The sequence below is a fragment of the Procambarus clarkii genome, chromosome 43 (assembly GCF_040958095.1).
Source record: "Procambarus clarkii isolate CNS0578487 chromosome 43, FALCON_Pclarkii_2.0, whole genome shotgun sequence".
Taxonomy (NCBI): Eukaryota; Metazoa; Arthropoda; class Malacostraca; order Decapoda; family Cambaridae; genus Procambarus; species Procambarus clarkii.
Window position 1 is genome coordinate 20,518,301 of NC_091192.1, and position 25,632 is coordinate 20,543,932.

Sequence of the window (25,632 nt, forward strand, 5' to 3'; positions counted from 1 at the left end):
AATTACAAAAACATCTCTCACCTCAAATTCAACAAATTTTTGCTATAGCTTCAGAAGGAAAACAAACAAACAAACACACAAATAACGCCAAAACAACATTTCCAGAAATGAGGAGCAAAAGGAAAGGTGATGAAGAGTGTCTACAAGAAGGTAATTACCTCAGATACCTATTATTCCCCGCCTCCTGGGCACCGCTCTCCCCCGGGGGGTGGGGGTGGGGGGGGAAAGATGTCGGTGTCTGTCTGTCTGTCGCTATTTCTGGCCTAATGAGAATTCGCTGCTCGTTCTTGTCAAGTATTCTCACTCGAGGACAAAGAAAATGGATATCCTTCTCACTCTCAGGAAGGGAGTGTGGTGGAGTTGGGATGGTTGGGATGGTTGGGATGGTTGGGGTTGGGATGGTTAGGGTTAGGATGGTTGGGGGTTGGGATGGTTAGGATAGGATGGTTGTTCTTATGTTCTTATTGGTAATCGTTATGTGTTGAATGATTATTTTTTTACGTTTTTTAACGCAATCTTCTTAATTAATCATCTGAAAGATAGGTTTATCTGGTGAAATTTTTACAGTAATAATAGTAAAAGAAATATTTTACTTCTTTTAAAAATTAATGGACTAACAGCACCAATTTTTGTTACTTTCATCAAAACGTTAATTTAATTTAAAATTTTCATCTGATGGATCTTTCTAAATACTAATTAAGGATATTCAAACACAATGTGTAAATTCTAAGAGTTCCTCGAGTACCCACACTGAAAATATTTGAGCCAGAAGGTAGGACTTTGAGCAGGAAAGATGCCAGAAAGAGAGGTACGTTTCTACATGTTAACAAAATTTGATTGGATACCATCTCGATGCCCCCAAGTTTCAAGCGAGTTGTTATCGAGTTCCTAGCGAGTTCCTCGCCAGTTTGTAACTTTTAGCACGTCATTGTCCGAGGGACGTGTCTGGGGATTACCCTGGACACTAGTTCGATCCTACTGCGAAGATTGTCCCATAGATATATCACATCATGTTTCAAGCGTGGGTTGGACATGTATATGAGTGGGATTGGGTGGTTATAGATAGGAGCTGCCTCGTATGGGCCAATAGGCCTTCTGCAGTTACCTTTGTTCTTATGTTCTTATCAGTACTATGACTTCCGTGTGAATGTCAGCAAGAACTTCTCCAGTGTATGAGGTAAGGTAACTATGAGGAGAGAGCGCCAAGCCAAAGGAGATTGCAAAGCAAAACTCCGAAAACTTTTTCCAGAGGAAATATGACCAAAATAAACAACATAGGGGAAATGGGAGGCATTGCCATAATTCACTAGTGAATGGAAAGGCGGAGCTGAAGAGCTGACTCTCGACTCCGTAAGCGCATCAGTTGGAGTAAGTAAAAAAAAAATGAGAAACACATACACATTCGCACAGCTCAATTGAAGACAAGGGAACTCTTGCAAACATTTCATTGCATGTTGTTTTATCTCTCAAGTTTCTTTTGAGAGAAAAAAATAGATTGGTTAGATAGGCGGGGACCAAGAGCTAATAGCTCGATCCTGCTGACACAAATAGTAAATATAAAAACTAAACACACACACACACAATTAGGAAAGTACACACACATGGAATCAATAACACACATGTAAGCACCAAAATAACGACACACGCACACACACACACACAGCCATGCCTCCACACACACACAAACACACCCATGCCTCCACACACACACACACAGCCATGCCTCCACGCACACACACACACACACACAGCCATGCCTCCACACACACACAAACACACCCATGCCTCCACGCACACACACACACACACACACACAGCCATGCCTCCACGCACACACAAACACACCCATGCCTCCACGCACACACAAACACACCCATGCCTCCACGCACACACATACACACACACACAGCCATGCCTCCACGCACACACAAACACACCCATGCCTCCACGCACACACACACACACCCATGCCTCCACGCACACACAAATACACCCATGCCTCCACGCACACACACACACAGCCATGCCTCCACGCACACACAAACACACCCATGCCTCCACGCACACACAAACACACCATTCCTCCACGCACACACAAACACACCCATGCCTCCAAGCACACACAAACACACCCATTCCTCCACGCACACACAAACACACCATTCCTCCACGCACACACAAACACACCCATGCCTCCACGCACACACAAACACACCCATGCCTCCACGCACACACAAACACACCCATGCCTCCACGCACACACAAACACACCATTCCTCCACGCACACACAAACACACCCATGCCTCCACGCACACACAAACACACCATGCCTCCACGCACACACAAACACACCATGCCTCCACGCACACACACACACAGCCATGCCTCCACGCACACACAAACACACCCATGCCTCCACGCACACACACACACAGCCATGCCTCCACGCACACACAAACACACCCATGCCTCCACGCACACACAAACACACCCATGCCTCCACGCACACACAAACACACCATTCCTCCACGCACACACAAACACACCCATGCCTCCACACACACACACACACAGCCATGCCTCCACACACACACAAACACACAACCATGCCTCCACACACACAAACACGCAACAAAACTAGCGAAAACATCATACAAGAGACAACGACAACAGTTCAAAGGCGCTCAAGGCTTCCTCATTATGAGAAACTTTCAACCATGGAAAGGCAGAATAGAAGCTGAAAGAAACTAGCAGCAAATCCCAGGGTGGAAGACAAGAGACATTCAAACTCCCAGCGTAAAAACAATAGATTCAGCTCCCAGAAATGAAGAAAAGAGACAGCAGCTCCCTGGGTAAAAACCAGTTGCTCCAGCGATGAAGACAAAAGGCCCAGAGTAAAGAAAACGGGATACGACCATCCCCTAAGAGTAGACATTTCGCCCGGGCGTCCCATGGTAATGAAGTTCTAACATCAACAATGCTGCCTCCTTATACAACACCAACAAAAAAAACACACATTATAAAGAGGAAGAGCTTTTCTTGTCAAGACAATATTCGCCAGATTTTTTTTGCTCAAGTGTTTTAAGAAGCGATATTTGAAGGCTTAGGGACAGGATATATAGGAGGCGAGGCACTTATAAAGGCCGAAATCTCCGCTTACGTTTAATATGTTTCGCCCTTAAAGACCTGGCTTACTTTACCTACTTTGAGTCACAAAGTGTAAAAGTCTCCCCCTCTCTTCTCTTCTCTTTTTCTTTCTCGCGTTTATCCTGGGAGAAAATTAATGATAATGTCTCCTAAAATCACCATTTACTTGATTTATGGTAATTTATGCTTCCTGATAATATTAAATTATTGGTTAGTAATGTTATGGCTGTATTTATTGTAATTATTATTTTTTGTATTATTATTATTATTATTATTATTTTACCAATATAATTATTACAATTATTATTATAAATTGTTTTCATTATATATATATATATATATATATATATATATATATATATATATATATATATATATATATATGTCGTACCTAGTAGCCAGAACTCACTTCTCAGCCAACTATTCAAGGCCCGATTTGCCTAATAAGCCAAGTTTTCCTGAATTAATATATTTACTATAATTTTTTTCTTATGAAATGATAAAGCTACCCATTTCATTATGTATGAGGTCAATTTTTTATTATTGGAGTTAAAATTAACGTAGATATATGACCGAACCTAACCAACCCTACCTAACCTAACCTAACCTATATTTATAGGTAAGGTTAGGTTAAGTAGCCAGAAAGAGCTAGGTTAGGTTAGGTTAGGTAGGTTAGATAGACGAAAAAACATTAATTCATGAAAACTTGGCTTATTAGGCAAATCGGGCCTTGAATAGTAGGCTGAGAAGTGCGTTCTGGCTATTAGGTACGACATATATATATATATATATATATATATATATATATATATATATATATATATATATATATATATATATATATATATATATATATATATATATATATATATATATGGCCATATTGTTAAATATTGGGCCATAGTGAGACGGTGGATATCACTGGCCACACCTTCTCTCCCATCCCTCCCTCCCTGTCGTGTCCCATGTATCCTCTCCCACCTCTCCCATCCCCGCGCCTGCACTCTCCCGTTGTTTACTTCCTTTACCCTTCCTCCCCCTCACACTATTAACAATAAAATCGCAATTATGATCCCATGAAAAATCCGCACTGCGTCTCTTTCCCCTCCTGTCTACTCCAGCACTCACTGCGTCCCCTCCTGTCTACTCCAGCACTCACTGCGCCCCCTCCTGTCTACTCCAACACTCACTGGCCCCCTCCTGTCTACTCCAACACTCACTGGGCCCCTCCTGTCTACTCCAATACTCACTGGCCCCCTCCTGTCTACTCCAGCACTCACTGGGCCCCTCCTGTCTACTCCAGCACTCCCTGCGTCCCCTCCTGTCTACTCCAGCACTCACTGGCCCCCTCCTGTCTTCTCCAACACTCACTGGGCCCCTCCTGTCTACTCCAACACTCACTGGCCCCCTCCTGTCTACTCCAGCACTCACTGGGCCCCTCCTGTCTACTCCAGCACTCACAGGGTCCCCTCCTGTCTACACCAGCACTCACTGGGCCCCCTCCTGTCTACTCCAACACTCACTGGGCCCCTCCTGTCTACTCCAGCCCTCACTGGGCCCCTCCTGTCTACTCCAACACTCACTGCGTCCCCTCCTGTCTACTCCAGCACTCACTGGGCCCCTCCTGTCTACTCCAGCACTCACTGGCCCCCTCCTGTCTACTCCAGCACTCACTGGATCCCTCCTGTCTACTCCAGCACTCACTGGATCCCTCCTGTCTACTCCAGCACTCACTGGTCCCCTCCTGTCTACTCCAACACTCACTGCGTCCCCTCCTGTCTACTCCAGCACTCACTGTGCCCCCTCCTGTCTACTCCAACACTCACTGCGTCCCCTCCTGTCTACTCCAGCACTCACTGTGTCCCCTCTTGTCTACTCCAGCACTCAATGGGCCCCTCCTGTCTACTCCAGCACTCACTGTGCCCCCTCCTGTCTACTCCAGCACTCACTGGCCCCCTCCTGTCTACTCCAGCACTCACTGGGCCCCCTCCTGTCTACTCCAGCACTCACTGGCCCCCTCCTGTCTACTCCAGCACTCACTGGGCCCCCTCCTGTCTACTCCAGCACTCACTGCGTCCCCTCCTGTCTACTCCAGCACTCACTGGCCCCCCTCCTGTCTACTCCAGCACTCACTGCGTCCCCTTCTGTCTACTCCAGCACTCACTGGGCCCCTCCTGTCTACTCCAGCACCCACTGCGTCCCCTCCTGTCTACTCCAGCACTCACTGGGCCCCCCTCCTGTCTACTCCAACACTCACTGCGTCCCCTCCTGTCTACTCCAACACTCACTGCGTCCCCTCCTGTCTACTCCAGGACTCACTGCGTCCTCTCCTGTCTACTCCAGCCCTCACTGGGCCCCTCCTGTCTACTCCAGCACTCACTGGCCCCCTCCTGTCTACTCCAGCACTCACTGGATCCCTCCTGTCTACTCCAGCACTCACTGGCCCCCTCCTGTCTACTCCAGCACTCACTGGCCCCCTCCTGTCTACTCCAGCACTCACTGGATCCCTCCTGTCTACTCCAGCACTCACTGGCCCCCTCCTGTCTACTCCAGCCCTCACTGGGCCCCTCCTGTCTACTCCAACACTCACTGCGTCCTCTCCTGTCTACTCCAGCACTCACTGGGCCCCCTCCTGTCTACTCCAGCACTCACTGCGTCCCGTCCTGTCTACTCCAGCACTCACTGGGCCCCCTCCTGTCTACTCCAGCACTCACTGGGCCCCCTCCTGTCTACTCCAGCACTCACTGGCCCCCTCCTGTCTACTCCAACACTCACTGCGTCCCCTCTTGTCTACTCCAGCACTCACTGGGCCCCCTCCTGTCTACTCCAGCACTCACTGCGTCCCCTCCTGTCTACTCCAGCACTCACTGGCCCCCTCTTGTCTACTCCAGCACTCACTGGGCCCCCTCCTGTCTACTCCAGCACTCACTGGCCCCCTCCTGTCTACTCCAGCACTCACTGCATCCCCTCCTGTCTACCGGACCCGCCCACACATCGTGTCAGCAAGGCGGACAGCCCACCCGCCTGCTGTCATAACTCACACTATATTTCCAATCTCCAAATTCTCTCATCACCAATGCCTTTTCATCCTATTCCCTCCCCCCCCCCAAGTCTACTCAACCCCCCTTACTCTGTCCCCCTCTTTGACCTTCCCTCCCCTCACTCTCTCTCTCTCCCCTCCCCCACTCTCTCTCTCTCTCTCTCCCCTCCCCCACTCTCTCTCTCTCTCTCTCCTCCCCCATTGTCTCTCTCCCCTCCCCCTCTCCCGTCATCCATAAACTCGACGATGCCGGAAGACAGGAGAGGTGGCCTTGATAATGGCTGCTATGAACACATCAAGGCTGCTACTGTGAGGGTTCCAGATCAATATGATTTACAATACCACAGCTTGGTATTCTTCACTATCATTCCGGTGGTTGTGGTGGTGGGCTTAAGGCCTAGATCAACCTCCGGAGGGTTATTAAGGCCGCCATGATAACTAATGACCTGTCATTATATATACTTTAGTACTGAATATGGTGTGTTTAGTCGTTGCTGTGTCATTGTCGTTCTGTGAATAGTGTTTCGATGTTGACCAGACCACACATTAGAAGGTGAAGGGACGACGATGTTTCGGTCTGTCCTGGACCATTCTCAAGTCGATTGTGGCCTTGATCATTCGACTTGTGAATGGTCCAGGACGGACCGAAACGTCGTCGTCCCTTCACCTTCTAGTGTGTGTGTGTGGTCTGGTCAACATACTTCAGTCACGTTATTGTGACTCATCGTCTCCAGTGTTTCGATGTTTTCATTTTGAGAAACTCAGTCGCATTAGATATCACTACACCCAAGTGTAGTGATATCTAATGAAGTGCCATTTCAACATTAGGGAATGAAAGAAGTTAATTCATTGTTAGCCACAAGGGTGTAGATATCATCAGCTTGTGGGGGTTTCTTGCCGGTGCCTGAATTCATCAAACTGTCCAACAAAGTTTGTGAAATGAAGAATTTCTGACACAAATTCAGACTATTCTACTCGCGACGTCCAACACTACAACCACCACCACAACCACCACAACATCACATTCACAATTAATATTACCCATCGATAGTGACATCACCACCACCACTACCACCACTACCAATACCCACTCACCAAACTCCCACCCACACCACCACCACAACCCCCACCACCACCACAACCCCCACCACCATTACTAAAGCCCCCCTCCACCCCCCCTCCCCACCCCCCAACCCCATCCCAGAGTTAACAACCATCACTAACACAAAAAAAAAGGTTCAAACAATCGCGTCCATCGATACGATAAATAACGACACGTAAACGAAGCGCCGTGAATAACGAGACAAGCGATGAGAAACAAATGAATGATTCGTTAAGATTATTCTCGTGCGTGGTACTGAATGTAAATAAATAATAAGAGTAGATGAGAGATAATCGATAATGATGTTGTGTGGGAACATAGTAGAGGGAGGGAGAGGGGAAGAGAGAGAGAGTGAGGAGGAATGGGTAGAGAGAGAGAGGGAGTGAGGGGGAAGGGATAAAGAGGGGTTAGGAAAGATATGTAATAGGAGGGAAGTTGGAATGGAGGTCCCAAGTTACAGCCCCTCCCCTCACTTCGGTGCCAGGTAAGTCCACCACGGGCTCACCATAGCCCGTGCTACTTGCAACTTTTTGTTCCCAGTAGCTGAATCTTAAACAACAACAACATGGAATGGAGGTGAGTGATAAAGATGGGGAAATCGAGGGAGAATAAGAGAGAGAGAGAGAGACAGACAGACAGACAGAGACAAACACTAATGTTTCTACTATATATGTAAACGACCTCCCTGAGGGTATAAATTCATTCCTCTCAATGTTTCCTGATGACGCAAAAATTATGAGAAGAATCAAGACAGATGAAGATAGACAGAGACTACAGGATGACCTGGATAAACTGGAGGAATGGTCTAGAAAATGGCTGCTGAAGTTCAACTCAGGAAAGTGTAAGGTAATGAAATTAGGCGAAGGGAACAGAAGGCTGAACACAATGTACCATCTGGGAGGTGAAATCCTGCAAGAGTCAAATAGAGAAAAAGATCTGAGGGTTGATATCACACCGAACCTGTCCGCAGAGGCCCACATCAAAAGGATATCATCAGCGGCATATGCATGATTGACCAACATAAGAACTGCCTTTAGAAACTTGTGTAAAGAATTGTCCAGGACCCTGTATACCACTTCTGTAAGACCAATCCTGGAGTATGCAGCTCCAGCCTGGAGTCCATACCTAGTTAAACACAAGACAAAGATAGAGAAGATTCAGCAGTATGCCACCAGACCGGTCCCAGAACTGAGAAGTATGAGCTACGAGGAAAGGCTAAAGGAGCTGAACCTCACGTCCCAGGAAAACAGGAGTAAGGGAAGACATGATAACTACCTACAAAATTCTAAGGGGAATTGACAGGGTGGACAAAGGCAACCTCTTCAGCATGGGTGGAACACGAACAAGGGGACACAGGTGGAAACTTAGTACCCAGATGAGCCACAGAGACATTAAAAAGAATTTTTTCAATGACAGAGTAGTTAACGGATGGAATGCATTAGGCAGTGATGTGGTGGAGGCTGACTCCATACACAGTTTCAAGTGTAGATATGATAGAGCCCAGTAGGCTCAGAAATCTGTACACCAGCTGATTGACAGTTGAGAGGCGGGACCAAAGAGCCAGAGCTCAACCCCAGCAAGCACAACCAGGTGAGTACACACACACATAAAATAAAGACAGAGAAAGAGAACAATTAAATATTAAGACAAAGATCACATGAAGACCTCAACACACTCCCACGACGTTATAATCACAAATAAATTACCACAGCAACCAAAGACTCTCAAAGCTGCCAAGTGGAACTCTTTTTTCATGCGCTTCTTGATACAAGATAACATATACACGATTATGTTAATTATACCCCCTGCTACGACTCCATGGAACATTATCTCTCACACATGTCTGACCGAGGTTGGTCTGTCTACACAACATTATACCATCACATGTTAAATGTAGCGTAGCCTAGTGTGTAGATTCTTGTTAAATTTGGTTAGGTAACTTCTTCCTCCCGGCGGTAGAAAACGGAACAGCAGCGACTGGCAATATAAAATAGAACAAAGACACTTACAGACAGAAAACGTAATTCTTGAGCAGATGTTCAGAAGAATAATAACATTTAGATAAAGCTGATTCAAGAAAGTATAAACACGTTACAAAATGACTTAATAATTGGACTAGAACAAAAAAAAATGTCTTCAAAACATCAGTGATAGGAGGAAACAAGACATCAGTTATTTCACCGAAACTTAATAGCCAATAAATATTCTGCTCGAGACCTGATAAAGAATGTTACAAACCTCAAACGACTTGACCATCGCTATGATAGGAAGAGTCCAAAACAAACTCAAAAGCGTAATTAAGTTCCCTCCCGAACTTGATATGTTTTTACTAAAAGATCACATACACACACTTGATTAACAAACAAAATAAGCTATTGCGTAGTGAAAATCACAATAATAAAAAAGGCGGGAAAGTCTTGCAAAAACGCGGGCAAGTTTTGCAAAAATGCGGGAAAGTCTTGCAATAACGGGGGAAAGTCTTGCAAAAACGCGGGAAAGTTTTGCAAAAACGCGGGAAAGTCTTGTGAAAACGCGGGAAAGTCTTGCAATAACGGGGGAAAGTCTTGCAAAAAGGCGGGAAAGTCTTGCAAAAAACGCGGGAAAGTCTTACAAAAAAAGGCGGGAAAATAAAAGATATGATGCCAGTGTTGGAAGAGCAAGAAAACGGGATTCTTCAGCGTGTGGAAGGCCAGGCATCAGGTGCCTGATGGCCAGCCTGACCACCTGAGAAATTCTGTTTCCAGCACGTCCCCCACTGCGTCACCTGAGGCCATTAACACTCACCGAGAACCACCTGCAGCAACTCTTCAACCACCACTGTCATTTCCTGCCGCCACCTGGTCGAACCTGAAGCCCGTTCCTCGTAATAAGCGGCCAGCTGATACCTGCCAGGGGTGTCGAACGTGTGGGTGACATCGTACAGTCTACCTTCTGGCGTCACTTTACAATTTAGCTCATATGCTGATGTCTTGATGTCCGGGTCGGTGTTTGGGGACATCAATGGCGTGAAAGTTGGACACTTCAACGGTGATGTCAGAATAGGAATCGTGGCTATATTTGGTATAGAGTTTTCCTGACGTTTATCAAGTGGAAGGTCGTTTATTTGGTGTTCGGGAGGTGACGAGTGGTACCCCTGGTGTTCGGGAGGTGACGAGTGGTACCCCTGGTGTTCGAAATGTTGTAGATCGTCCTTCTGGTGTGGTACGGGCACCAGGCGTGTCGCTTCTCTGCCGTCACTGGAGCTGGAACTATGTTTAATATCACCTTCAACGATCTCACTCTCCGATTCTGTCTCTTCCCGTAGGTGAAGTGTCAGCGATGGTGACCCCGTGACCTCGCTGAGGTCAAGGTCAGCAGGTGTAGACATCAGGAACGTCTCAGAAGTTCCGTCGCCAGCCGCCAGGTGCAGCCATCCATCACCGGTCGCGCCTGAAAATAGAATACCACTTCCTGTCAAACAAACGTGTATTATATCCCTTGACTTAACTCATTACCATCGATTAACAAACAAATACACGTTAAACCAACATCATAAATAGTCACTAGTCTCATCATTTAGCGATGAATTGTGATGAACGCTCACAGATGCGAAGGAACTGGTTGACCAAACCGAAGTAGTGACAAGATTGCTCTAATTTATGAGTCAGCAAATGGATGAGAGTCACACCAGTCGTGTTGACGAAAGATTATCCTCCCCACCTTCTCCCCCTCCTCCCGATTAATCCTCCACCATCACCAACCCACCTACCCCCCCCCCCTCACTGCCCTCCCCCCCACTAACCCCTCCATCCCCACCTCCATCACACACCTTAAGGGGAAGAAGGTAACTCCAGGAATCTTGAGAGAAAAAGAGTGGATATAATTTCAACCAAATCTGAAATAAGGAGTCTTTCAAGGCAATCTTCACCACGTATGTTAGACCAATACTGGAATATGCAGCGCCAGCTAAGAATGTCAATCTTTCGAAGCAAAAATTCAAAATAGAATATGTACAGAAATTTACAGTCAGATTAGTACCAGATCTAAGAGGGTTAAACTACGAGGAATAGGTTAAGGGAACAAAATCTCACATCCCTGGAAATGAGAAGGAACAGAAGATATATTCACAACATACAAAATACTAAGGGGAATAGACAAGGTGGACAATGACGCCTTTTTACACCGAGAAAAAGTAGGACAGGAGGACATAGCAAGCTGAAGAAATATATGAAAATATTCTTGTATCGTGTACGGGTGGTCAACAAGTGGAATGTACAGAAAGAACAAGTTGTAGAAGCCGCCTCCATCCACTGTCACCGCTAAGGAAGTCTTTCCTGGTTCTCCTTGACTTCCCTATCTTTATCCCCTCCTCTTCCCCCTTCTTCACAGTTCCCATATTCCTTGGTGAGCAACCCCAGACAGGCTGTAAGGCTATATATAGTTTAGATAAGGGTCAGCTTGTCTTATTATTCAAGACGGCCTTCCCATGTCTGATGGGGGTTCAGAAAGCCATTATAGACAGGTGCCTCCTGGCCTCCTCCTCCTCCTCACCTCCTTCTGGCCTCGCTGGGAGGTACTCCAAGGAGGTTTCCGCTCAGTTGTTTTGATAAGATCCTTGGTTGTCTGTTGAGGCAATCAAGGATCTTATAAATAGGAATCTTATAAATAGGATCTTGGATCCAAAGATAAGATTCTTGACTGGGAAGACAAACTTCCCAATCAACTGTTATAAACAGCCTCCTGGTGCTCCGGAGCTCATCAACTGCTCAATAATTGTAAACAAAGCCGCCAAAGATTGAGAAAAGATGCACAGGTTCGTAAGTGCTTGCGTAACTACTTCGTGAATCTGGCCCCTGGTGAGTGGCTCCCAGGGTGCCTGGGGGGCTGTCCCAGGGTGCCTGGGGGGCTGTCCCAGGGTGCCTGGGGGGCTGCAAGTAGCCCGTGCTACTTGCCCCGCTCCTGTGCCGGGTAAGTTCACTACGGGCTCACCATAGCCCGTGCTACTTGCCCCGCTCCTGTGCCGGGTAAGTCCACTACGGGCTCACCATAGCCCGTGCTACTTGCCCCGCTCCTGTGCCGGGTAAGTCCACTACGGGCTCACCATAGCCCGTGCTACTTGTCCCGCTCCTGTGCCAGGTAAGTTACGGGCTCACCATAGCCCGTGCTACTTGCCCCGCTCCTGTGCCAGGTAAGTTATGGGCTCACCATAGCCCGTGCTACTTGCCCCGCTCCTGTGCCAGGTAAGTTACGGGCTCACCATAGCCCGTGCTACTTGCCCCGCTCCTGTGCCGGGTAAGTTACGGGCTCACCATAGCCCGTGCTACTTGCCCCGCTCCTGTGCCAGGTAAGTTATGGGCTCACCATAGCCCGTGCTACTTGCCCCGCTCCTGTGCCAGGTAAGTTACGGGCTCACCATAGCCCGTGCTACTTGCCCCGCTCCTGTGCCGGGTAAGTTACGGGCTCACCATAGCCCGTGCTACTTGCCCCGCTCCTGTGCCAGGTAAGTTATGGGCTCACCATAGCCCGTGCTACTTGCCCCGCTCCTGTGCCAGGTAAGTTACGGGCTCACCATAGCCCGTGCTACTTGCCCCGCTCCTGTGCCGGGTAAGTTACGGGCTCACCATAGCCCGTGCTACTTGCCCCGCTCCTGTGCCAGGTAAGTTATGGGCTCACCATAGCCCGTGCTACTTGCCCCGCTCCTGTGCCAGGTAAGTTACGGGCTCACCATAGCCCGTGCTACTTGCCCCGCTCCTGTGCCGGGTAAGTTACGGGCTCACCATAGCCCGTGCTACTTGCCCCGCTCCTGTGCCAGGTAAGTTATGGGCTCACCATAGCCCGTGCTACTTGCCCCGCTCCTGTGCCAGGTAAGTTACGGGCTCACCATAGCCCGTGCTACTTGCCCCGCTCCTGTGCCGGGTAAGTTACGGGCTCACCATAGCCCGTGCTACTTGCCCCGCTCCTGTGCCAGGTAAGTTATGGGCTCACCATAGCCCGTGCTACTTGCCCCGCTCCTGTGCCAGGTAAGTTATGGGCTCACCATAGCCCGTGCTACTTGCCCCGCTCCTGTGCCAGGTAAGTTATGGGCTCACCATAGCCCGTGCTACTTGCCCCGCTCCTGTGCCGGGTAAGTTACGGGCTCACCATAGCCCGTGCTACTTGCCCCGCTCCTGTGCCAGGTAAGTTATGGGCTCACCATAGCCCGTGCTACTTGCCCCGCTCCTGTGCCAGGAAAGTTATGGGCTCACCATAGCCCGTGCTACTTGGAACTTGTTCCAAGTAGCTGAATCCATAACAACAACAACAAACCCTCACCAACTAAGGTGTTTCAGAGTAAGGTATAATTGATCTTTACTAATAAATTACTGTTAAAGTTTGACTTGATATTTCAGTTAATTTCCATCTTTGTCATTTAGTGAAGCAGACATGACCTTGAGCGCCCCGGGACCTTAATGCTCTTGTTCAGGGGATTATTATAAGTGCTTTATTATCTAAAGTAATTATCAACACGCTGAAAGTAATAACTGCTAACTGGCACCTCAGTAATTATCAAAGGAGTATCCAAGTCCTTTGGTTTCATATTCCTAACCTGTCTCCTTTAGGTGAAGAATTGGTAATAAGTACAGTAATTAGCACATTAATTACCTTCACGAGGTAATTAATGTGCTAATTACCCCCTAATGTGCACACTACTACCCCCTCTTCCCTTACACCCCCACCCCCCTAACACCTCCACCCCTTCCCTCAAACCCCCCTCCTCCCCTCTCACACCGCCTGGAGCCCTGTGATGCTCACTAAACGATGGTAGTGGTCGCAATGTAATTAAAGATGGTAGAGTTGTTAGTGATGGGAGGGTGGCAGGTAGCAAGGCCGTGATGAGGGGATAGAAGCCAGGAGGAAGGGAAGGGGATGGGATGGGAGGAGAGAAGACAACACAGATGGGCGTACCTGCTGTCATCTCTTGAAAAGAGAAGATTAAGATGTTATTTATTACTTGTTCTTGTCAGCGAGGTATGTGTGAGTGAGGGTAATTGGTGAGGTGGGAAGGTTGGGGGGAGAGAGGGAGAGAGAGAGAGAGAGAGAGAGTAAGACAGACAGACAGACAGACAGACAGACAGACAGACAGACAGACAGACAGACAGACAGACAGACAGACAGACAGACACACAGACAGACACACAGACAGACAGACAGACAGACAGACAGACAGACAGACAGACAGACAGACAGACAGACAGACAGACAGACAGACAGACAGACACACAGACAGACAGACAGACAGACAGACAGACAGACAGACAGACAGACACACAGACAGACAGACAGACAGACAATAAGACAGACAGACAGACAGACAATAAGACAGACAGACAGACAGACAGACAGACAGACAGACAGACAGACAGACAGACAGACAGACAGACAGACAGACAGACAGACAGACAGACAATAAGACAGACAGATAACGACAGCAGCGTACTCTACACTGGCAAAAGTTAGAACATCATTCAGAAACCTAAGTAAGGAAGCATTTAGGGAGCTTTACACTGCCTACGTGAGACCCGTCTTAGAGTATGCCGCGCCATCATGGAGCCCCCACCTGAAGAAACACATAAGGAAACTGGAAAAGTTTCAGAAGTTTGCGAAGAGGCTTGTCCCAGAGTTACGAGGGATGGGATATGAAGAGCGCCTGAAGGAACTGAGTCTTACGACACTAGAAAAAAGAAGGGAGAGGGGGGATATGATAGGAACGTATAAGATACTGAGGGTGAATTTACAAAGTGGAAATAGACGAAATGTTCACACGTAATAATAACAGAACGAGGGGACATGGATGGAAGCTGGAAACTCAGATGAGTCACAGAGATGTTAGGAAGTTTTCTTTTAGCGTGAGAGTAGTGGGAAAATGGAATGCACTTCAGGAACAGGTTGTGGAAGCAAACTCTATTCATACTTTTAAAACTAGATATGAATGTGAAATAGGACAGGAGTCATTGCTGTAAACAACCGATGGCTAGAAAGGCGTGATCCAAGAATCAATGTTCGATCCTGCAGACACAAATAGGTTATCTTTAGGTTATCTTGAGATGATTTCGGGGCTTTTTAGTGTTCCCGCGGCCCGGTCCTCGACCAGGCCTCCACCCCCCAGGATGCAGCCCATGACAGCTGACTAACACCCAGGTACCTATTTTACAGCTAGGTAACAGGAGCATAGGGTGAAAGAAACTCTGCCCATCGTTTCTCGCCGGCGCCCGAGATCGAACCCGGGACCACAGGATCACAAGTCCAGTGTGCTGTCCGCTCGGCCGACCGGCTCCCTAACAAGGGAGCCCTTGTTTGTATTTGTACTCCCTAGGTGAGTACAAACAGGTGAGTAGAGACCATCTGACTCTGGTATTAAGAGACATGATACATGGCAGCAATAATCTAGCACACAGCTCAGTTGCATACATGTCATTTCATTACATGATCATATTGCCAGTCATGTCACACGATAACATGCTCATTGAATTGACCCCTGATACAATAAGGACAGAGACTATGTCCTATAGTCTAGATTTCTTCTAGATATCTAGTCTAGATATAGATTTGTTCATAGAGACTATATTTTGATGGCTCGGTGCTCACCTGGTGGCCATGGACACCTGTCCCAGACCCTAATGAACGCCCAGGTGAAGCAGTTCGATAGTTAAGCCGTTTAAGTATATTAGGCCTAGCATGGGTCTTTAACACCGAGTCTTTTACGACTCAACTAATAACATTCCTCCACTTACACACAGAAATCGCAATAACGCGATGCATCAAAGGAACAAATCCACAAGGGCCGTGATGAGGGTTCGAACCTACGTCCGAGAGGATCCCAGACGCTGCCTTAATCGACTGAGCTACGACATGGTAAAAGAATTGCAACTGGATTGCAACTTTGGAATTGATCCAATTCAATCCCGGAATTTATGAGTGTGGGTCGAGAACGAAGCCGCCTCTACTACCGGACAGTCAGATGTTTTTTTTTTAATGACTCATTTAGGTACATCTGTATTTGTGCAGCTGCCCTAGACTATATGAAGGGGAGTACAGTGTGTGTCAAGAACTAGCTGCCCTAGACTATTTGAAGGGAAGTACAGTGTGTGTCAAGAACTAGCTGCCCTAGACTATATGAAGGGGAGTACAGTGTGTGTCAAGAACTAGCTGCCCTAGACTATATGAAGGGAAGTACAGTGTGTGTCAAGAACTAGCTACCCTAGACTATATGAAGGGGACTACAGTGTGTGTCAAGAACTAGCTACCCTAGACTATATGAAGGGGAGTACAGTGTGTGTCAAGAACTAGCTGCCCTAGACTATATGAAGGGCAGTACAGTGTGTGTCAAGAACTAGCTGCCCTAGACTATATGAAGGGGAGTACAGTGTGTGTCAAGAACTACCTACCCTAGACTATATGAAGAGGGGTACAGTGTGTGTCAAGAACTAGCTACCCTAGACTATATGAAGGGGACTACAGTGTGTGTCAAGAACTAGCTACCCTAGACTATATGAAGGGGAGTACAGTGTGTGTCAAGAACTAGCTGCCCTAGACTATATGAAGGGGAGTACAGTATGTGTCAAGAACTAGCTACCCTAGACTATATGAAGGGGAGTACAGTGTGTGTCAAGAACTAGCTGCCCTAGACTATATGAAGGGGAGTACAGTGTGTGTCAAGAACTACCTACCCTAGACTATATGAAGGGGAGTACAGTATGTGTCAAGAACTAGCTACCCTAGACTATATGAAGGGGAGTACAGTGTGTGTCAAGAACTAGCTGCCCTAGACTATATGAAGGGGAGTACAGTGTGTGTCAAGAACTAGCTACCGTAGACTATATGAAGGGGACTACAGTGTGTGTCAAGAACTAGCTGCCCTAGACTATATGAAGGGGAGTACAGTGTGTGTCAAGAACTAGCTACCGTAGACTATATGAAGAGGAGTACAGTGTGTGTCAAGAACTAGCTACCCTAGACTATATGAAGGGGCGTACAGTGTGTGTCAAGAACTAGCTACCCTAGACTATATGAAGGGGCGTACAGTGTGTGTCAAGAACTAGCTGCCCTAGACTATATGAAGGGGAGTACAGTGTGTGTCAAGAACTAGCTGCCCTAGACTATATGAAGGGGAGTACAGTGTGTGTCAAGAACTAGCTACCGTAGACTATATGAAGGGGAGTACAGTGTGTGTCAAGAACTAGCTGCCCTAGACTATATGAAGGGGAGTACAGTGTGTGTCAAGAACTAGCTACCCTAGACTATATGAAGGGGCGTACAGTGTGTGTCAAGAACTAGCTACCCTAGACTATATGAAGGGGCGTACAGTGTGTGTCAAATAGCTAGCTACGCGGTGCTAAAAAATCCCCATCACACAGGAAGGTTAGTCATACAGCGGCACGTGATCAGTAGTCTGCACCACTTATACAGTGTTACCTGTAGCCACCTGCCACAGGTAACGGAGTCAGATGCTGCTGACGATGCTGTCCAACCGTCTAACTGCGTATATCTACGCATTCTTCTCTCTATTTTCTTGCTTCTTCCACATAAATATGGGTGTTGGCAGTGCGTGTGAGTACGCGTATACGCATGCGAGTAGGAGGGGGAGGGAGAGATGGATAGAAAGGAGGTAGGAGAATAAAAGCGGGATAGGAGAAGATAAAGGTTGGGGGGAAAGGATAGGAAAGGGGGGGGGGTTATATTGTGAGTTGGGGGGAGGAGGTAGAAAGTGTTTGGGGGGAGAGGGTGGATAGCTGACATTGGTGGGGGAGGGGGGGGGGGGAGGGGTGAGGGGGGAGGGGGGGAGGGGGGATAGGGGGTAGAGAAGTGGGAGTAGATGCGTGCCTGAGAGCAACTGGCCGAGGCGTATGCCAGATAGAGTCCGTTCAGCTTCAGTACCCTCTCCTTTTCTCTCCTTTCCTAACTCTTATTACCTCTCTTTCCACCCTCGCTCTCTCTCTCTCTCTCGTTCTCTCTTATCAGAGTCTTTACCTGGGGCTCGAACGCGCGATCGTCAGTTCACCACGCTGCCACAGCAACACCCCCCCCCTCCCCTCCCCCTCTTCTCTTGAAACTAGGAAATCTATCAAGCAATTTTTTTTTCAAGCAGCTTTATACAAGCGTCTGATCACTGGCAGCTTTCATCACGTCTCATTTAGCTGTACGCTCTGAGTCATCAATAACATCGAACAATGTCGTTTAAGATTGACAACAACCAATTAACCACGTCACGTGAGCTCAGGTGGTGTGATCAGAGGCCAGACTGTGGCAGGATTATAACCACAACAGGCAAGTGGAACACGAGTTGAGGATGCATCTCTTGCATTACCCGTGACACAACTTAGACAAAGAACACCTTAGTTTTGAAGAACACGGCAAGGGCTGAACTACCTTGTACTAAGAACACTCTTGTTATATTAAAATAATCGTGAAGAACATAGCAAGGGCTGAACCACCCTGTTTAAAGAACACTCTGGTTACGGAGGGACAGCCCTGAAGAACATAGCAAGGGCTGAACCACCCTGTTTAAAGAACACTCTGGTTACGGAGGGACAGCCCTGAAGAACATAGCAAGGGCTGAACCACCCTGTTTAAAGAACACTCAGGTTACGGAGGAACAGCCCTGAAGAACACAGCAAGGGCTGAACCACTCTGTTTAAAGAACACTCTGGTTACGGAGGGACAGCCCTGAAGAACATAGCAAGGGCTGAACCACCCTGTTTAAAGAACACTCTGGTTACGGAGGGACAGCCCTGAAGAACATAGCAAGGGCTGAACCACCCTGTTTAAAGAACACTCAGGTTACGGAGGAACAGCCCTGAAGAACACAGCAAGGGCTGAACCACTCTGTTTAAAGAACACTCAGGTTACGGAGGGACAGCCCTGAAGAACATAGCAAGGGCTGAACCACTCTGTTTAAAGAACACTCAGGTTACGGAGGGACAGCCCTGAAGAACATAGCAAGGGCTGAACCACCCTGTTTAAAGAACACTCAGGTTACGGAGGGACAGCCCTGAAGAACATAGCAAGGGCTGAACCACCCTGTTTAAAGAACACTCAGGTTACGGAGGGACAGCCCTGAAGAACATAGCAAGGGCTGAACCACCCTGTTTAAAGAACACTCAGGTTACGGAGGAACGGCCCTGAAGAACATAGCAAGGGCTGAACCACCCGGTACAAAGGAGGATGACAATTCGCTATGGTAATGATCAAGACGTTATGGTGTTTAACAGGGAGATAAGTACCTATTCTTGTTATGGTAAGACCTGGGTACACACACACACCCATTATGGGTATACCATGCCAACAATGCCCCTTCTCACAGGCAATGTAAACTCTGAGTACGGCCTGACTCACACTACCTCACTGAAGACGACCTGACTCACAACACTACCTCACTGTAGACGACCTGACTCACACTGCCTCACTGTAGACGACCTGACTCACAACACTACCTCACTGTAGACGACCTGACTCACACTGCCTCACTGTAGACGACCTCACTCACAACACTACCTCACTGTAGACGACCTGACTCACACTGCCTCACTGTAGACGACCTGACTCACTCAAAATGTGATCCACTCTCTACATTCAGACATTTAACAAAACACAACAATGAGGATTTCTTCTCAACTCTCTCTTGGCACTTGATATAATGTTAGAAATTCCAACCATCGCCTCTCTCTCTCTCTCTCTCTCTCTCTCTCTCTCTCTCTCTCTCTCTCTCTCTCTCTCTCTCTCTCTCTCTCTCTCTCTCTCTCTCTCTCTCATAAGAGCGAAAGATAATATACAAACACAGGAGATATACTTATCCACGTAAGGCGTGGTAACTATCCTGAGAGCTCGCTAAAAGGTATGAGGACAGAAACTGGGATATGAGAATAGGGAACTGGGATATGAGGACAAGGAACTGGGATATGGGGACAATGAACTGGGATATGAGGACAAGGAACTGGGATATGAGGACAAGAAACTGGGATATGAGGACAAGGAACTGGGATATGAGGACAAGGAACTGGGATATGGGGACAATGAACTGGGATATGAGGACAAGGAACTGGGATATAAGGATAAGGAACTGGGATATGAGGACAAGGAACTGGGATATGAGGACAAGGAACTGGGATATGAGGACAAGGAACTGGGATATGAGGACAAGGAACTGGGATATGAGGACAGGGAACTGGGATATGAGGACAGGGAATTGAGATATGAGGACAGAATAAAAGAACGGTGCTCAACCACTTCGACCACCAGGTTCACACGGCGACCCAGCAAGATGCAAGTCCATCACTCTACCAACCAGTCCAAATGGCTGGACGTACATTGTTTCCCCAGCCACAAAGGCCTTCAGGTATGGGCATTAACCATAAGCAACACAGTAAATCCACACTCATAACCTTTCAGGTAACATTATCTAAAAGGTCAATGCCAAATTTATAGACATGTGTAAAACTAACATAATAAACAGGTTCTGGGGCCAGATTCACGAAAGCACTTACGAACCTGTACATCTTTTCTCAATCTTTGGAGGCTTTGTTTATAATTATTAAACAGTTTACATGCATGAAAACTTCCCAATTAACTGTTGTTAAGATGTATAGGTTCGCAAATGCTTGCGTAAGTGCTTTCGTGAATCTAGCCCCAGATCCTGTTGCTTGCCTCTCTCGTTAGATAACACAGCATTGATGCTGTTTAACACAGGTTGTGTCCACTGAATTACCTCCTTTATTTGATTTTATTCATTTGTTATGCACGGCATACCCATCCTGTGGACGGTAGAGGATCCCAAATATCCCCATCCTGTGAGCAATAGGGCTACATAACATTATAATGGGCAGGAGTGGAGCCCATACCCATTACATAAAGGATTACTATGATGATGTTCGTTCTTTTAAGTGGAAGATGAGGATGACTTCAGTATATCAGGTGGAAGGTGGGTGGATGTGTGTCAGATGACGGAGGACGAGACCACTTTGGGTCCCGAAGGCTCGTCCACACCTGTGGGTGGGTGTAGCGCCCACACCTGTGGGTGGGTGTAGCGTCCACACCTGTGGGTGGGTGTAGCGTCCACACCTGTGGGTGGGTGTAGCGTCCACACCTGTGGGTGGGTGTAGCGTCCACACCTGTGGGTGGGTGTAGCGTCCACACCTGTGGGTGGGTGTAGCGTCCACACCTGTGGGTGGGTGTAGCGTCCACACCTGTGGGTGGATGTAGCGTCCACACCTGTGGGTGGGTGTAGCGTCCACACCTGTGGGTGGGTGTAGCGTCCACACCTGTGGGTGGATGTAGCGTCCACACCTGTGGGTGGGTGTAGCGTCCACACCTGTGGGTGGGTGTAGCGCCCACACCTGTGGGTGGGTGTAGTGCCCACACCTGTGGGTGGGTGTAGCGCCCACACCTGTGGGTGGATGTAGCGTCCACACCTGTGGGTGGGTGTTGCGCCCACACCTGTGGGGTGGGTGTAGTGCCCACACCTGTGGGTGGGTGTAGCGCTCACACCTGTGGGTGGGTGTAGCGCCCACACCTGTGGGTGGGTGTAGTGCCCACACCTGTGGGTGGGTGTAGCGTCCACACCTGTGGGGTGGGTGTTGCGCCCACACCTGTGGGGTGGGTGTTGCGTCCACACCTGTGGGGTGGATGTAGTGCCCACACCTGTGGGTGGGTGTAGCGCTCACACCTGTGGGTGGGTGTAGCGCCCACACCTGTGGGTGGGTGTAGTGCCCACACCTGTGGGTGGATGTAGCGTCCACACCTGTGGGTGGGTGTTGCGCCCACACCTGTGGGGTGGGTGTAGTGCCCACACCTGTGGGTGGGTGTAGCGCTCACACCTGTGGGTGGGTGTTGCGCCCACACCTGTGGGTGGGTGTAGTGCCCACACCTGTGGAGTGGGTGCTACTGCAGAGGAGGACGAGGTTGCTCTAGCTTTGCAGGCGGCGCGTTTCCCCTTGGCCTCTTTAGTCCCTCAAGTCTCTGCCGCACAGAGCCCTTGTGGCGACTTCGCTGTTCCAAGTTGGCCGGTCCTGAGCGACTCCCAAGTATTGATGTTGAGGCCCAGGTCTTTGAGAGTCACCTTTGAGGGTCAGTCCTTGAGTCGTTCCCAACCCCCCAACCCCCATCCCAACAGACCGCGTGCCCTGGCATAATTCCCCATACGGCAGCAGTTGAGGCTGCTAGGCATCCTAACAACGTGGCCTTCCCAGCTGGCCTGAGTTGTCTGTAGGGAGGTGTAGGCGCTGGCAGCACCGACCTCTTCCAGGACCTCCGTGTCCGGGATTTTGTCCAGCCACCTGACGGGGACGAGTCTGCAGGGACACCTCAAGGGAAAGCGATTGAGCTGTTTGGCGTGTATGCTGTAGTCAGTCCAGGCTGAACGGGCGAACATCTCTTCGCCAGTTCTCGCTGGCGAAGAGATGATTAGATAGTGAAATACGGCGAAATTGATAGTGAAATCTAGCTTGCGTAAATTATTATGACAGTGACATGGATACCAGACTTCGATCTTTGCAGATTTGACAGAAGACGCAGCCTACAGCGTGGGGTCAGTCTGTACATCAAAGACACACTCACCTCCATTGAGCTGCTGAACATCACAAACGATATGGTGGAAGTGCTGATGATCAAAATAGAGATCTACAATGTGCTTAATGTTCGTGTACATAAGTCACCAGATGCAAATCCTCAGCAGCTTAAAACTAACTATTGAAAACAGAACACTGCTTAGAAAGCCTCGCAATCCCAGCCCCGAACATCATCTTGCTTTGGGACTTCAACTTCAGGTTCCTAAAACTGAAGAATGAAACGAATACCGATGTATCGGAGAGAATGAAGCAGCCGAGATGAACAGTCACACACAACTGGCGTAGTACAGATGTGTGGCAGATTTGACTTAAACCAGCAAATAGTAGACTGAACTAGAAAAGAAAACACACACTACTAAACCTTATTTTCACAAATAACGATGAAAAGATGAGGCACATAATGATTACAAATACCTGTTATTCAGATCACAGTCTAATTGTTCAGACAAGCATGGGAAAAATAGACCTGTTCAGACAGTCCCAAAACCTTGAGTAGAACCAGCACATGGCGAGGTATTTGGCCTTGGTTCGTATCCTAGCTGAGGACAATCGTCTAGGTGCCAATCCTTAACGGTACGCCTCTGTTCACCCAGCAGTGATTGGGTACCTGATTGTTAAACGATTGGCGGATCGTATTCCAGGGAAACTTGTGGGATAAGACTTACCATGAGCTATGGGAAGGGAAACCTCTTAGCCTTAAATAATACACAGACTAACTTGGAACTAACAAACCCAGACCTAGCACAGGAATGCTGGGAAGAACGGCTAGAAGAACCATTCTCAGTCGTCTTGAGAATGGTCCAGGACGGACCGAAACGTCGTCGTCCCTTCACCTTCTAGTGTGTGGTCTGGTCAACAACGGCTAGAAAATGCAGACCTAAATAAGTGCCTCGGGAACATAGACACAGTAGCACCAGAAATTTTCCACAAGCCATAAAACACTAAGAAGAAAAAAGAGGAAAAAGATGCAACTTAGATCGAGAAGGCGACTCCTCCTTCCTTCATAGATGAAGAGAACAAATCAAGCACACCCTCAATGGTCCCACAAGAACAAGAGACATAGAAACGATTGAATTAAAGCAACAAGATTCATAAAATCCAGGAGAGGTTGACCAGACCTCTAACCAGGAGGCCTGGTCGGAGACCGGGCCGCAAACACGTCGATCCTCGGAACCAACGAGAGGTCACCGTATGGTAGTTAGTTGCCTGATCAACCAGGTCATGATGGAGGCGGCTAGAATGAACGAAGAACTGGTGAAAGGTGAGAGAGAAAGGCTTCAAGCAAGATCGACTCACAATCGATTGAACAAGAGTTCGATTCCCGGACACCTAGAGGGGGCCCTCGATGACCCTAATAGGCTTCCTGTCCCCACCAATTGGAACTCATCTCTGCTCAATAGACACATTCTTCCGGACACCATCAAACACCTGTGTGTGTGCCATCCAGACCCTTCTGGCGACAGCAAGCAGTTGACGGACTGCTGGATGAGTGGACGGCTAGTGAGTGGATGGTTGATGGGATGACTGTTTAGATGGATACGCGAGTGGTTGACTTGATGGTTGAATTGACTGATGGTGTGCTAGTTCTTTAGTCTGTCTGAAGGAGCGGGGTAGGATGGGGGGGGGGAGAGACGAAATACATTTGGAGATATAGAATGTTGTGGCGTCAGAGAGAATGGGAAAAGATAGGGAGAGTTTGGGAGATAGGGAGAATAGTGGTGCAGATGGGAGAGAGAGAAAAGAATAGGAAGAGAAACAGAGATGGAAAGAGAAAAGTGGGAATAGAATAGGGAGCGGGTTATGGAGGTGAAATGGGCAAGGGAGGAGGTGGACTAGCCCTGAAAAAGGAGAAATGGGAGGTTCTGAAGTATCTCACAGCGTTAGGATGGGATAGTGGGGGACGAGAGGGAGTGAGAGAGAGAGAGAGAGAGAGTGAGAGGGAGGAGGGATAGGAGGGAGATGACCCTCCAAGTGCCGGCCAGTCGACCTCTGATATAAATGATACTGACAAAGAAAAACAACTCCAGAGCGTTACGCCAAAACTCTTCCACCCTTGACGACCCGAGCCTGGTACCTCTCCCACCTCTCCCACCTCTTCCTCCTCCTTCCTCTTCCTTCCTCAACCCTCTTCTTCCCTTCTACCACTTCATCCATTACTCTTTTTTCCTCTGTTGATGCTTTCTGCTGTGCCTCCATCTTTCCTGCCTCTCCCACTTTACTGTCTCTCTCTCTCTCTCTCTCTCTCTCTCTCTCTCTCTCTCTCTCTCTCTCTCTCTCTCTCTCTCTCTCTCTCTCTCTCTCTCTCTCTCTCTCTCTCTCTCTCTCCCTTCCTTCCTCTCCTCCTGTCTTTGGGTCTCTCAACCCCTTCATGACTCTTCCTCATGTCTGCCTTCTCTTCACCACCTCCATCCCTACCTCATTTTTGTGTAATTCTCATCTCTCCCTTATAACTTTAATACCAAATCTCTTAGCTTCCATCCCTCACCCTTCCATAACTTCCATCACCCCCTTCCCTCCTTGCCTCGCATAACCTCACATGAAACACCGTGCCTCTTCCATAAACCCCCTCCCCCACCCTCTCCCACCAACAAAGTCCCCTCTCCCACATATTCCTTTCTCATAGACCCCTCTCCCATTTCCCTTAACCCCATCTTCCCCTTCCCACAACTTTCCTACCAGCTCCCATCACCTTCCCCTTCCCACAAACTCCACCCATCCCCCCCCCTCCCATAACTCCCACGCCCTTCCCGTTCCCTTCCCACGG

At 48.3% G+C, this 25,632-nt stretch overlaps 1 protein-coding gene across 1 annotated transcript in view; it reads right to left on the reverse strand.

The window, feature by feature from the left end:
* Positions 1–10,063: 10,063 nt before the first annotated feature.
* The window catches only part of LOC138373675 (uncharacterized), a 64,547-nt gene continuing 48,978 nt past the window's right edge, over positions 10,064–25,632 (reverse strand). The window contains exon 4 of the mRNA XM_069340026.1: positions 10,064–10,719. Within this exon, the coding sequence (XP_069196127.1) occupies positions 10,064–10,719 (656 nt within the window). The remainder of the gene's footprint in view (positions 10,720–25,632) is intronic.